The 15560-nt window shown below is 39.3% G+C and overlaps 1 protein-coding gene across 4 annotated transcripts in view; it reads right to left on the bottom strand.

Annotated features, from left to right (window-relative positions):
- COMMD1 (copper metabolism domain containing 1) overlaps positions 1-15560 on the bottom strand; it is a 67241-nt gene that overhangs the window by 44561 nt on the left and 7120 nt on the right. For 3 of the 4 annotated variants that reach the window (XM_027902572.1, XM_027902574.1, XM_027902573.1), the window contains exon 2: positions 4484-4765. In XM_027902572.1, the coding sequence (XP_027758373.1) occupies positions 4484-4765 (282 nt within the window). Of the gene's footprint in view, positions 1-79; positions 217-4483; positions 4766-15560 lie in introns of those variants that run through there. The other variant, XM_027902575.1, reaches the window with a different exon arrangement.

The following is a 15560-nucleotide window of genomic DNA, read 5'->3' as shown; positions in this document are numbered from 1 at the left end:
TTCCACACCTGAATTAATAGTATTATTACCTGAATTATTATTATTTTCTCTGAATTGCCAAGGTCTGGACCCAGCCATTAGTAGAGATCAGGTGTGATATACCTAAGGTAAACTGCCAGCTGACAGTTCCTATTTTTTCAGCACCAGGGATGTTGTTTCACTGGCAAAGGTGCACTTCATCGAACAAGTCCTTTCATCAAAAAGTATTTTATCTCACTGTGGAGAGTTTAAAGCGACAATCAAAATATAGTCAGAACTACATGTTAGATTTTCAATATATCAAAAGTCTGTTATTAATGTCCTTTAAAGAAAGATATTTGTTTTATATGTTTTATATGAAGATACATATCTCTGGTCATTTCAGACCAGAAAAACACAATGGAATGAAAGGCTGTCCCTAAATTTGAAAGAAATAATCCTAATTTCTTAATTTATATGTAGCTTTTGTTATTTGCTATATAGTGGTATTTACCTACTGTATATTCTTAACTAATTGTTGTGACACCTTTGTCAGGCAGATGTTTTTCAAAAAACAAAGAGAAGAGATACACAATGTTTTGGGGAAAACCCCTCTGACTCATAATCCTGGTGTGATATCCTCAGGTCTTTCTGGGAAGAATCCTGTGGTGGAATCCCAAATTCCTGTTAAAGCAGGGCAGAAAATGCTCTTTTCTCACAGAATATGCTTTAACATCCAACAAAATTCCAACAGAAGTGATATTGCGTGGATTACCGGTATCTTAAAACACTGAAGAGAAACACATGGAAAATACCCACTCTGTTAAAAAAAGCAAAAAAGCCAAGAACAAATTCTCAGGCTAATCTGTAACATCTGATGAGTCTCAGATATTAAACTGCAAAATATGTAATGCTGCAAGGAAGTAAAACTTACTGGCAAATCAGCCCACAACACTTTGGGGAAGAACACATCCCCGAGGGAGGGGCACATCTCAGGAGGAAAGTAACGTGGCAAAGTCCATAAAACAAGTTTAAATAGAATCTTAATGCCAAGCCACAGTGCAAAAGCAGTGCATTAATTTTCTATTAATGGCAAGGTCAGCTATAAATCTGTGATTGAAATCTGCAGGTAAGCCAACACTGCACAGCAGCTGCTCACCATATGGAGCAGCACTGGTGCAGAGGGGCGGGAAGGGCAGGAGAAGGATGATGCTCCAGCTCACTCCGCCATCCCTCCTGGCAGATTGATGTCCAGTAGAAATTTCACGCCAAAAGAGCTTTCCAGCAATGCTCAGAGAGGGAGAACAAGATTAAACACGACATAAAGAAGGGGGCAGGTAGCTACTGATGTCTCAAGAGAAAGCCAGCAAGTTGTAGAGGTACAGGAGGATAAAACCACTGTGCCAAAGAAAAGATGGGCTGTTCAAAAGCAAAGAATGGGCTGGCAGTGATGAGCACCGAATATCATGAGATGAAGGCAAACGCAGGCTAAAGTGCAACTGCTTTAGGATTTTATTTTTAGTCATATTGTTAAAGAAAACGGGGTTTCAAAGCAGAGCACTTCATGGCTAGCATGTTCATCTGCCTTTAGCCAGGATGTATAAAGACCACAGCTTCAGCATAAAGGAAACTTTAAATGTTGCTGTAAAAGCTTTACTGAAGAAAAGCTCAAACTGCAAGTTGCAGACCCTGAACCAAATTTTTCAAAGTTCGGAGCACGGCGTTATCAAATGTTTCTCATTACAATGTTTTTAACAGCACTTTGGGGAAAGGGTTCATTTTTTCCTATTATCAGTAATGCCCTGGCTAGTAAGAATTAATGCAAGTTGTGATGGATTCTCAAACTCAGAAATAACTCTCTCTGGTCAGAAAACATTTACGAACTTCAACAAAATTCATGTAAACTCAGTTTACAGGCATTTATGATGAACCAGTCACTCTCAATTCCCCATTTCTAACCATATTAGGTCTCACACATAATGAGAGCCTTTCCACCAGGAAAGAACCAACTGGTTAAGACTCAGAGGTGGCAAGCAGGAAGCAAGGTTACTTATTGAAGCAGAAGGAGCAGATGCCCCACCAAAAAACAGCCTGGGCAGAGATCTAAATGCAATCTTCTGCTGGGCAGAGATCTAAATGCAATCCAGAGACATTCAGAAGAATCAGAGTGACTTCTGGAAAGGTACATTTTCTACAGAGTATTTTTTTGCTTCTGTGGAAACATAAAATATTAAGGTCAATTCATTACATATCAGTGCATTTGTATACTCCCCTGTTATCAAGTGTCCAAATGAAAAGTCTGTTGTGAATAATTTACTCCTGAATCATCAGTCAGCTTTCTTCTGTGAAGCTACAACTTCGCTATTCACCAAATTCCATCTATAACTGACATTTTAGAAAACATATTCTCTGTTAAGTTGCAGAAAGGTACCACTTCATGTGTATTTGATGTGCTACAAAACTTGAACTTTAGAACAGACAAATGTGCTACCAATAAAGTAAAAATACGTTTATAAAGACAAGACAGTTTCAAGTTTGTAGGTTGGATCCAGCATGCAACAACAACTTGTTCAACCTCCAAAAGTAATCTCTGCAACCATCTTTCTACGAAGTCCCCAAACACATATGGGGTTTCCAAAACTCATGCCATCACATGAGCATGTAGCCTGGTGCAGACTGCCTCAACCAAAAGCTCTACAGAAAAGAACCTACTAAATCCAAAGTTAAAGACTATGTGAAACCACAGCTCCTTAAAATAAAAACAGATTCTTACTCAAGTGGTGACAATTCTAATCGCTCCATGATTATTTAATTATTTAAATTATTTAATTTGCACCAAGTGTCAGACTTGGTGACAGCTCACTGCTGTCTTCAGCAAAGGAGGCAAAAGTTGTGTTTGATGGCAGTTCAAAACATGCATTCACACAACCACTTCCCTTCGAAATATTAAGCCGCATTGCCAAAATAATTCATTTTGATTCTGTTGTGGGGCTCTTCAGTAAAGAGAAATTACAGTACGTCAGAAATGTGCATTCTTCCTCCATGTTCACATTCCCTCACTCTCGCTGCACAGGGTGAAGGAAATATAAATGGACTCACTCACTGATCTTACCATAACAATCCATTACTGGGGGAAAAACCAATTTCAAACCAAGAGTCACTGACAACATAATTCCCTCATGAAATGCAACAGCGATTCTGAGTTGAAGATGCGTTTTTTAAAGAGCATAGGTATTTTTCCCATTTCCTCACTAATGTACTCAATGTACTCATTATAATGGACTCCCTGTAACCTTTTTTTGGAACAACTTTCTCCATTTGCTGCTAATAGAATGTAAATGTTTCCAGTCTCAAGATTCTGAGCAGAAAACTCCACTTCTTTGAGGTTAGGAAAAAACCTAAAGCCACACACCACTATTGTATTGGTCACTGCAGAGATCCACGAGTGGAAGGCAGAGGGTCTGCACTCAGGAAGGATAAGCTTTCAGAGACTGTGAAGAAAAGTGAACTAACAGAATCACTACAACAACATATACATTCTCTGTAGGATCCCAGTTTACTTGTATTTTATTGTATATTATTCTGCTCTTGGTCTAGCCAGGCAGTTTCAATTCAATCATTCAGTATGCACGGGTATATCCCAGGTGTGTGCATGTACTGAGGTATTCCTAATTCAGGGACTCTTGCTATAAGCTACTCAAATATTAGTATATCAAGGAAACTTGCTAAATGTTAACTACCAACACGAAAGCACCTAAATTAGCTCATGATGTGATTTGCAGTAGCTACTGCTAAGAAATGAGGTTTTAAAATTTAGTAACACATTGCAGAGGGAAAAGATACCAAATTGAAACACATTTCCTGTTAGAAAATGACAGCAAAACTGAAGATGGGAAGCCGTGCCTTTAGCTGTACATTCAAATAAACTATGAAGATTAAAAAAGATATGCAGTGTTCAGCACTGACAGATCTATATATAGAGAGAGATATCTTTCAGACAGATAAGGCCAGATTGCATAACGTGACAGGTAATAAAGATGTACTTCTAACATAAAAATAGGTGTTATGTAAAATAAAAACGAGTCTTTCCCCTCATTTGTTCTAAAATGTAAGGGATGTTTGATCTTCATAATTTGTTAACTTTACTTTTCCAGTTTCTACACTGCACTGAAACTACCTAATTTTAGTGTTTGATAAAAAAAAAAAGACTAATTGACTTCACAGTACATGGAATACAAACAGAATTACAAGATAACGTTTGATATCTACATCCTCCGATTTTTCAAACAATGTAAAGAGTGCTGTCAATACATGTATGAAGACATATGAAAAAGGAAAAATTGCATTCTCCTCCCAGAATGTTTCTTTGTATCCAGAGATGGACCAGAATTTCAAGTTACACTAAAGGCCCAGTGGTGAAAAATAAACTGACTTGATTTGGGTGCAGTGAATTCATCAACAGGTAAAATGTCTCAGCACTTACATAGTTACATCAGGTTTATATATTTTGCAAAAGAAAGCTTACCTGCCCATTTTTTCCCACTTCCATTTCCACTATTGCAACAGGAGTGTTTATCTGATCGATGTGTCTCAACTGGGACTTCAGATCCACTCGCCAGTTCATGTTTTTCAAGACATTATCCCAGCGGCTCTGATTGATCAGGCTCTCATGGATACTAGTTCGGTGATTCCTCCAAAATTTTGCAATGACTGCAGCTTGATCTGACGTGATGCCACCTTGTTTTTTGGTTTGGGCAGTGAGGAAAGCTTCCAGCTGATTCAAATCCATGTCCGCTGAAGCAATTGACTGTAGGGAGAACAAAAGGAGCAAAAGGGAAAAGCTTGCTCAAAAACACTCCTGAATTGTCTACCAAAAGGTCAGATCTTTAGGTGCTGAGAAACATTGGATCTCAAAGGGGTAGTACAAACAAATCTGGGTTATGCAAATAACCCGACAATTTTCATTAAAACTCAATTTGCAAGTGTTCTACTACTTATCCCAGATTCCTGCCCCAAAACAGCTGGAGGGTAGTGCGTCAGTAACAGACATGAGGGAACTGGGAGAGCCTTTGGGAATGCAGTCCTGGTACAGGATAACAAGGAGGCTTCTCACTGTCTACCTGCCCTTTCCTCACTGTGCCCTAGGCATAACCATGCTGCACCAGTAAAGCAGGGTCTGCAGCACCAGCAGCATGAGTCTTTCAAGGGAGAGTCCATGTGCACAGAAAAAAGCAAAACTGCATTTTTTCATCTATATTACTCTATCTATAAGGCCAAAAAGAGTAACTACAGCATCTTCTGGAGTGTTGTCTGGAGTGTTTGTTAGGATAAACACTTGTGTTTTGCAATGGAGTGGATGGGGTCTTTTACTTTCCCCGCTGTGCAGCAACAGAATTATTATTATTATTCCTAAACGCCCTTTTTATATAGATATCCAGTTTTTCTATCTATTTTTCCTGATACTCCCACAGCCTTATATTTGCATTGCCTAAGTGGCAACGGTTGCTATATATGGCCACGAAGGGAGGGTAGTACAGGAGGTGGAGAGAGGAAACTGTGGTTAAGTTTCCCCATCGTAGTTTCAAGTAGAGCCTTTTGCTTAATTTTTGGACAAAATGGAGGCAGCTTATCCAAAATGAACACATCACCTCCCAGCACCTGCTGATACAGAGCACAGCAAGGTGAAGTGCGGCCAATCCTTGGGATTTGCCTTGATTTAATCTTCCTTGACATGGTATTTGCTGCTGCTGAATTCTCCTCTGTGAGTTTAGGGAAGCAACGATCTCCTCCTCATGAGCCGAGGGGGTGACATGGTGTGGCTTTTGGCCTGACACACCGTGTACTCTCACACGGCTTGTCTGCAAAGCCTGGGCAGTGCTTATCCAAAAACTGAAGCAGTTGTAGTGTTTTTTTTAAAAGGGATGAGTTGCCTTGCCTTGCTGTCTCAATAGATTAGCTGCCATCTGGTACGTGACTGAGAAAAGAAATGGAAAGCAACACTAGAAGTAAACCCTCAGCTGTATTAAGGTTTCAGCTTCATAGGAACACCTATGATTTTATTGTAAAATTTGAGGTGCCTTGTGCACTGTTCTGTCTTTTCTAAAGGGCACTTGACATATTGGTACATACCATTTACTTTATACTGAAAATATTTAACCTAAGAGGTAATTATCCTGTACTAATTACGCCGTAAATGAAAAAAGCACTTCATTTTCAAAAGAAAAGCTATTTAGACTTAAAATCCTTTCCTACATCCATACCTTACAGGAACAGGACTGTCCATGAACAGCAGTGTGGAATATTTCTGCTTTAACACTTTTCACATCACTACATCTGTGTGAGGATCTGTTTGCGTGTTGTGTGACACCAACTGCTGCTTGGGTACATCTTTCGTGTTCATTTAGGTGAACGGTGGGGGGAGGAGTGGAGGTGAATCAACAAGCACAGAGCCCAGCACCTTATGTAAGCCCTGACAAGATTAAGTTGAGATGCAGACTTTCTTCTCAGTTCAGCTGTGCAGAAAATTGCCTTCTGTTTTGTTCCTGTGCAGAAACCAAGAACATAAACTGTGTCCTCTGCACTGAACAAAGCAGGGGTGCCATGGAGAAATGGCTCACCTGCATTAAATATGAACCTAACGCAGACTCATGGTCATACCAAGTAACCCTTTCCTAGACTTGATTTTATAACCTTTAAATATTTCACATTTGTAATTGGTTTGGATTTTTTTTTTTTTACCTCACCCTCTTCACAACAACTCTTTTTGCAAGAGGTAGCAAGATTCCTGGCAGTGCTCTGCTAAGCTGATAAAAAAACCACAGACACACAAACCCTATTGTGCTTGACACATGATATAAATCCAAATCTGAAGTGTATCCGAAAGATGACCAAACTTGCAGTTTTAAGCATAAGAAAGACAAAACAATATTACTGAGGCTTATCCAGGGCAGTTCAACCTGGCTGTTTGGTAAAGATCATCAACAGATTGACAAGCAGTTAAAATCTGGTGTGAGCTAAATTTAAAACTCCTGTATCTTTATGTATTATAAGTACCCTGATACAGTTTGCTACCAAAATAGCCACATAAAACAGAGGAAGGAAACCACGTAAGATAATTAGCAATCACTTACAACTCTCCCTTTTGTACACGTCCACACAGCATAGATTTATTTACACTGTACACACATAAGAAACTTGCTGTACACAACTAAGAAATCAAAAGATAATACGCATACTGTATTTTGGGGGAATATTTATCAGATAATGAATACTTTAAATAATATGTTCTTGTAGTCCATCATTCAGGCTAGAATCTTTCTCTTCTTGGAACTTGGAAGCCAAGTTCTTCTTGACTACTACTTAAGAAACCCTTTAGGAAAAATTAACTGGAAGCGGGTACAAAAAAATCAAAAACCCACCAGCTATAATGGTTTTCAAGTCACATAAGAACAGCAACTCATTTTAGTATTCTTTTTCATCTTAACTTGGAAACATTTCACTGTGGACAAAGAATGAGAGAACAATTAAAGTCTTTGCTGATCTTTATTGCATGAACACTTATATAATTCATTTCATTGCTCATATGAAGGGCCACAGCTCAGAGCTTTTTTAAGTTGGAGGAAATGTTTTAACTTAACTTGGTAAAAAACTGTATTTTCAGTCATACTCTGCATAGCATTACAAACAGTTCTTTCCATTACTTTTAACAACGCTCATTTACTATATCATCTTATTGATATTTCTAAGGATTAATTTAAAGTTCGAACACAAGTGGTTCTTCTGTGCTTGTAACTAGAGACAGATAAAATATATCTGATTATAAATCTCCCTCTCATGCTATCAAACCCTAGGAGCTTGAGAGGAGCATTTATCACTACCAGGACAATGACCAGTTGTTGTCCAGCTCCCACTGCCACGGTAAAGATCATTTCACTGCTAGCAGTAAAAAACACGTGCACAGTTTAGCATCACAACTGGAAAATTCTCAGAACTTAAAGGTGTTGAGACCTGTTTCATCCATCTGCTCCTACAGCTGAATCACAGGCAGAGTTGGTTCTAGAGGGATACATCTTACTGATGCCAATCACTTAGTCCAGACAGACCTTTAAGTGCAGAATCTACTGCTGTACTGTGAGTCACTGCACTGTCAGTGACACAGGTCATTATCTTATAAAGACTTTATATTCTGAGCTAAGTGCGTGTACATGGAGATTCTGCCTCAGTTGTTTCCCACCTTCTCTCTTCAGCACTTTTGCAATATATTATCACAGTCTCCTTTTTATTTATAGACTGTCTCATCCCTATGCAGTTCTGCAACATGTCAAGAAACACTGTGTTAAAGTATGACCCTGAGACAAAAAAGTTATATAGGACCTAGTTCCAATTTTTATTGGAAATCACAAGTAATGTACCATTTCAGTACAGAAATCCCACTCTCAGCAACTGGCAAAACCTTTCTTTCCAGAGGTTGAGCAGGTGCTTTTTAATAGAGGAAACAGTTTTGGTCACACTGAATTCTCCTTGTGTTCACCTTCAACACACACTCACTATATCTCCAAATGTAATTCAGCCAACAAAAATATGCCTTCAAATACTATTTCCTTCACAAGGAGAGTTTTGTATTAGCTTAATTAGATCTACTAGACATGTGCCTTGGTACACAGAACAGGAAAACAGACTTAAATTCATTACCTCTTCTGAGAAATAAAGCCTGACAAGCATGCAATACTAGTGAGAAGCAAGAATTGCTAAAACTCACTGGGGAAAAAAGAACACAGAAATAAAACATTACTTGTCAACCATCACAGAAGAGCTCCAAGAGCTGGACATGCCAGCATGTGTAGGCATTTCCTCCACCTGACTCTCAAAATTGCCAGCCTGTAGCACAAAGCTCAGGAAATCAAACAATTCAGTGCCAGGTACCATATTACTGAATTTGCCTTTTCAGGTTATTGGGAGGTGGGGGTAAGAGGCTTCTCCTGTATCACAATTCTTGTCATTCATATGCTTTTAGAAACGTAACCTTGAAAGCCCAGGAACACGTGCAGGGAGAGGGGAAACCAACTGCAGACAGGAGGAACACGCTAAGGAACCCCGCTCAGCCAAACACCCTGACCACACAAAGCCAAATCTTGTTAACATCAAGATGTATTTTTTTTCATTTATCACCCTTAGAAGAAAATCTTTACTGGATTTGGGGCAAGCAAGAGGGTGTCTGCTGCATTTGGAGGAGGAACAGAAGCAGCTCTCATCATCCTTGGGCATAACAGCACCCATGAGTCCTGGTGACTCTCTGCTATTTGTCAGAGTCAGCTCAGCCTTTTCTGATGCAAAATAGTGGCTTCAGACAGGAGGAATCCTGTGGTTTCTGGGTTTTCCTTTGTTAGCGTGTACTAACCAGACTCTCCCAAGGGCTGCTGAGACATCCAGCCCTGTCATAAATGAGCTGTTGCCACAGATGTTCCCTGAATAATAGTCCACTGGACTTTCCCACACTTCTGGAGACAGTGGAACTTTTCAACGAGTTGGTAGGTTGTGCCTCACAAACACTGTTTATTAAAGTCCAAGAGCTCTCCTGAGAGTTGGAATTAAGATAAAATTAGATACAACAGCCTGCTTTGTCTGCACTTGAAAGTGGCGATCCATCTTTTGGGAAAAAACCCCAAAAACTAAAGGCTTCTCCACCCCCTGCAAATTTCTAAGTCAGAAATCACAAGTGACCTTAACAACACACTTAGCATTTCTACATCAAAGTAGAAAGATTTTCATCCTTAAGTCTTCATCTAATCCATGGGCAGTCACACAAATTTCTTTTATCCAGGTTCCATACTATGTCTCAATATTAATTTCTTGCCTCTTATGGAGCTGTAACACACAGCTAAAAGTATGTGAAGCGACCACAACATTTTTTCCCTCTGCCATTAGTCTGCCAGAGATGACCAGTTTGAACTCATAATTCCATCAAAACACCACTTCCTAAATTTATTTGCAGAAGGTGTCGTTTTTCTGTGGTGTGAAGACTCATTTGATGACAAAGGAGGACGAAAGGTTGATTAAAACAGGCAGCCTCGAGATAAACTGCAACCTGAGCCATCCTCCCGCGGTCAGATCGCGCTTCCTGGAAACCTGCTCTGCTGAGCTCCAGAAAGTGGCTCCCTCACCCCAGGCTGATCCCAGAAAACATCTTTAGCTGAAGGAAAACTGAGAATCACTGGGATTACTCTGCCTAAGCCTACTCTGTCTAGGTTTTATACCACTTACAAACCAAGAATAAATAATAATAATAAAACCAGAATAACCTCTCTAATACCACCAGTCACATCATATGCATGTGATGCCTCCATACTCAGATTATGAACAGCTACTAAAAGCTTAAATTTTAAGCAATAAACATTAAAAATAAAAAAAAAAAGCACCCGCCCTTCCTTCCTGAATAAGTTTCCAAACTCTTATACAGAAAGAGGAAGAGTTATACAAGACAAAAGGCACTGGAAAGTGCTTCTCAGAGACCACAGATAGGCGTTGGACACACTGGAAGAGATAAAACAGGGTACCAAAAAAATAAGGAAATGTTCTATTAATACTAGATATACTTGTAACTACAAGAGTGAAACAGGATTACGAATACGAACACATTAAAATAAAAAATACAAATGTAAATTGTCCACCCTAGCCTGAACTCTAATGAATTCCAGCAAACAAAATCCCAGGATTTGCTATCGGTTTTCTCCCCGAAGTCCAATTCTTTGCTGTGTTTTAGAGAGTATTTTGCTGCTTGAGGTGGAGGCAAAGAAATGTCACATTTCCAGTAGTTCTTAAACACGCAGCCATATCCCAAAACAAGTTTGAGAGGTTCAACCTTTTCCAAAACGAATGTGCTCCCTGAACTATGCTTCAGCAGAAGGGAGTTGTTTTCCTGGAGAACATATAAATCTTTGCAGTCTAAATTATTCAGTCTACACCAAAAAGGTTTCTTCTTCAGTCCTCCTGAAGGAGTTGGATTCAGAAATAAGAACTCTCAGCAAATGAAAGCCATTCAATGCAGCATTGCTAAAGACAAAAAGGAATATAAAGGACAGAAAGAAATCCAGACAGGACAGAAAACACTAGATGATAAATGAAAAAAATAAAAAAATTGAGGGAGAGAGTAAAAGCAGGAAAAGAGAGACAGACACAGTGACAGTCCCGGAACTAGTGACATGACCTGTCGTTCCCTTAAGAGACCACATGGTCAACTTTTTTTTCTCCTTCTCTGTTCTCTTACAATAAAAGAGGACTGTGTTTATCAAGTTTCTATAATCATTCTGGGAAAATTACTTACTGCTGCAGACTATTGCTTCATGTTTAATCTCATTTCACTTAGGAGAGTTAAAAATAGAAGCTGGAGCAGTTCATATTTTGAAGACATGGAAAAAAAAAAGTTGTAGCTTACCCTGAGAGCAGTAATGGTGCAGACATTAGCAGAGCTTATTGCAGCTTTGCAGGCACTGATCCTGTCAGTGAAATCAGCACAAACTTACTTAATGATGAACCAAGCACAGAAATACAGTTAGTACCACAAATTAAATTTTCACTTTTACTCCGTGTATCTTGATTGTTTGCATCTTACAGGTTAATGATTAACTCAGCTAATTTGTCCCTTGGTTTACACTTGGACATCAGCTTTCCTTTATAGCAAAGCACAGATGCTCTAGCAATGGAAAACATGAACTACATGAGTCTCACCTCTCCACTCTATGATGTCTTGCCATATACTCCATTTTGGAGCCAAATTCTGACTTCAGGCTCTGCTGTCCCTCCTTTCACAGCACTGTGGTATATTGCCTGTACTATTCTGGGCAGCTGTCGAAGCTGCATTTCCTACCTGGAAGGAGAAGGATTTCTGCACTCCCAGACCAGGCTGGAAGCACATCACTGCCTTAGCCCAGACATGTTTCACAGTAGCAACTGAAGGAGACAAGTTTACAGACTACACTGTTTCATATGAAGCAAGCAAGAGTGTTCTGCCAACTGATCATTCATCACCTATTTTGACAACTCATGTTACATGCTGACAGGTTTGACAGGCGAGAGGGAAGCTTCCAGGCTCAGGATACCAGCAGGCAGGTCTTCCTTTCGGCACAGATAAAATAGTTTTCCCTCCCTATCAGCTCAGTGAAACACAAAAGACGTTTCCCAAACCAGTGGTAGACATGGTGGTTCTTAACAATTGAGCCTTTATGAGGAGAAAGAAGCAGCAGGTCAAACTCTTCAGCAGAGGAATTGCAACTATAAAGGTCCTTGCTACACTTCGGTTGCTGGAAACAATCCCTGACTGGAAACAACGCCCAGGCCAGAAAAAAAATCATCCCTCACTTTCCTGTAAAGATTTAATTGTGATTTCCTGTATCAAAAATAATCTTTGCACCAAATGTAATAAATGGTTTGGGGGGGGGGGGAAGCTAAACACTTAATGAAACAGCTGTCAATCAAAGTATTCTCCAATGGAACCACATTAAATATTAATGACTGCTTTGATTACCCCATGAGGGGTTTTCTATTTCTATCATCTATCAGTAGAGCTGGCCAAGTCATCAGGTTTTCCATCAAGCTTGTAGAAGCAACTCAACACCCCTGTGCCTCCACAGACAACATGTATAGTGCTCTGGGGAGTTGCAGGTGCACAACTGTGGTTTGCAAAGACACTCCACCAGAGAAAACTGTTTGGTGCCAAACAAAATCTGGCTTTAGATTTCACCATTGCAGGCCTTAACAGCTAAAATCTTCAGCACTCAATTGCTCCAAGACTCTGCAGCCCACGGCATCAAAAAGAATTCAATTAATTCTTCACAGGGCTTTTCTCTGGCTTTTAGTCAAATTGGGGGCTACTCATCCAATAAACTCCCTACCATTTGCCCACATGAGCTAGAATATTCCTCTAATATTTTCTTTTTGAGACTTTTTATAGATTTTCTGACACATCATAAAATGAATAAAAGCACTCTCCTTGCCAAGCAAGGAAGAACTGACACTCTTCTGACCTGGTTCCCAATAAGCCAGAGCCAGATCCCTCTCTTTCCATGGTTCAAGAGACTTTATACAACAGACACCAAACGGAGGCACCTACAAACATACTCATGTACAAGAGGCATGTCCCGTAAACAATGGGGGAAGGGCCCTTCTGCAAAGTTGCATCAGCTGCTCATGCTTTGGGCTCCTTAAAGCCCTCAGGAGAGGACCATCTTTGAGGTCTCAAGGGGTCTGAAGTGCAGCATAACAATCTCTGACTTCTGGAGGACCCATCAGGAATTCACAGCTCCAGAATCCAAGCATCCACACTGCAAAGCAAAGCACAGGACCATGTTGCCATAACCCAACCAGCTTAGAACTACAGCTTGTCATGTTCATCCTAGGGAATGTACAAACCCCAAGGATCGCTAAATGGCTTCAGAAGGGCACTCCTGACCTCTCTTCTTATCTCTGCATTCCTGCAGACACAGTCTGTAAACATGTATGTGTGAGCACCAGATCTGACCATCTACTACAGCAACAGCACACATGTAGATGTGCCCTTTCTTCTTCTACAGAAAAAGGGAGTTATGAATATTTTTCTCACTTCAAAAAAAAGGTAAAGATTTAGTTTAATTAAAAAAAAAATCACAACTAATTCAAATATATAACATTTTTCTACCATGTGACCATGTAAAACTAAAGGGTACTTATACAAACAGCTTGTTAGAACAGAATATAAACCACTCTTGCATCAGAAAAGACAAAAAGAGTACAAGAGAACAGCACATCCGATGTGACAGTCTGAAGAGAGAGACAACAAAGCCATGTGTAAATGTCAGACAAGGAGTAAAAATGCCAGTTGATTGCTTGCCTTTTAAACAGATACTATTTCAGTGCCTGTATATATCTTCAAAACATACTTCATATTCCTGGCACCACAGTTCATGGAGACTGAAAAGAAAGGGAAAGAAAAACTACCCACCAAGCTGAGGTAGAAATCTTTTGGCAGAGATCCCAAAACATCTCAACCAGAAAAAATCTAACCTTATTTGGAAAAAACACAGAATTCACTCAATCTATATTTGTATTGCCACTTTTCATTGTTTGAGGAGAGAGGGAGATGTAAAAAAGCATGCTCTCAAAAATAGAATAACATATGCAAACTGATAAAATTACAAAAATATTTTTAAAATAATTGGAAAAAACACTTACTGTTTAGACAAGTTGGCTATTATTCCACATTTTCTCTGCTTAGTGTATTTTATGTCTTCTTTCCATGAGATTCTGTTGTAATCTATTTTTACTTACGTGAAATCACATACAAACCAGCATTTTTAAGAGGTAAATATAAAATATGCTGAAGAATTAGAGAGATAAAAAAAATGTATTCCAAGATCACTGTCACCTTTAGAAGTGAGACATGCAGCCCTCAAGCACAGCAGATAAACAGATACTGAACTCCGCCGGGAACTGAGGAGGAGGAGGGAGTCGAAGGCTTGCTATACAACTCTAAAACTACCAACTTTATGAAAGATTGGATACTCTGAATTAGGTCTTGGGTTGGCAACCAGAATCAGGTGCTCGTGCATTGTAAACAAAGTAAAGGGTAAATCTCACTTACTTTGTTGAAACAGTCCAGTTTTGAAAGCGTTGGATGAGTAAAACAAGTATAGGACGATTTGGTTTCCTTGTATATGGCCATTATATACAAGGGTACACAACTAAGGGAAACTACTGTGCTTAAGCTTCAGGAGTTCAGAATAAATAGCAAAAATGCACACTACCCCGCAAAAAAACCCCAAAAAGCCCAACCACAAACCAAAACAAACCCAATAAAAACCAACTAACCAACCAGTTTGGTTTTCCCAATAGTGAACCCCTAATCCTTCACAATGGAGGTCGTTGTTGTTCCACTCAGTTTTGACTTACTCCATATATTAAATCCTTTCTTTTAAAATTTATAGTGTGAAAACATACAATTATAACAATAAATACAAAATTAAAAAATAGGATATTTTAGGCCCTGCCTTTATAGAAAGTCCTTTACTTCATCTTGTTATAAAACAAATGATACCCCAGGGAAGAACCTGGAGCCCTCTTGGGAGGTATTTTGTGCCACTAGTGCTTTTCCTTTTTTTTTTTTAAACTAAATCAACTATCGAAAAAAATCAACCTCATCCAAACATGTTGAAGAATTCAGGTTCCATCATATTTGGTCATCAGACTGGAAGAAACCCAGAGTACAAGCTGCAAAATAGAATCATTCCAGACACACAACTAGATTCTAGTCACACAATGTGAAATTTTTGGTCTTGTCAGCACTTTCTTTAAACAAGTCGCTGGATATAGTGCAGCCAGTTGCTACACACTAGTAGAGTCAAAAAACTGAAGTATATCATCCCAAGACTACAGCTGCCAAGTGTTACTGGAAATAAAGAATTTCAGATGTTCAGCTTGTAAAAAGGTTGACTGGTAAGTGTCATCCAAATTTCCTTTTCATACCCTAGCTGTGAACTTTGCTGGCTAAAGTGAATACCACAGCTCTTGCATCTTTGATAGGTGTTATTCGATCTGTTAACAGCTCTTTCTGCTGCTCTCTTCTTGTTCTGAAC

This window comes from Empidonax traillii, unplaced genomic scaffold (assembly GCF_003031625.1).
Source record: "Empidonax traillii isolate 1590-97213 ecotype Southwest subspecies unplaced genomic scaffold, ASM303162v1 scaffold889:size374758, whole genome shotgun sequence".
NCBI classification, from domain to species: Eukaryota; Metazoa; Chordata; class Aves; order Passeriformes; family Tyrannidae; genus Empidonax; species Empidonax traillii.
Note: the sequence above shows the minus strand (reverse complement) of the source record. Positions and strands in the feature narration are given on the sequence as shown.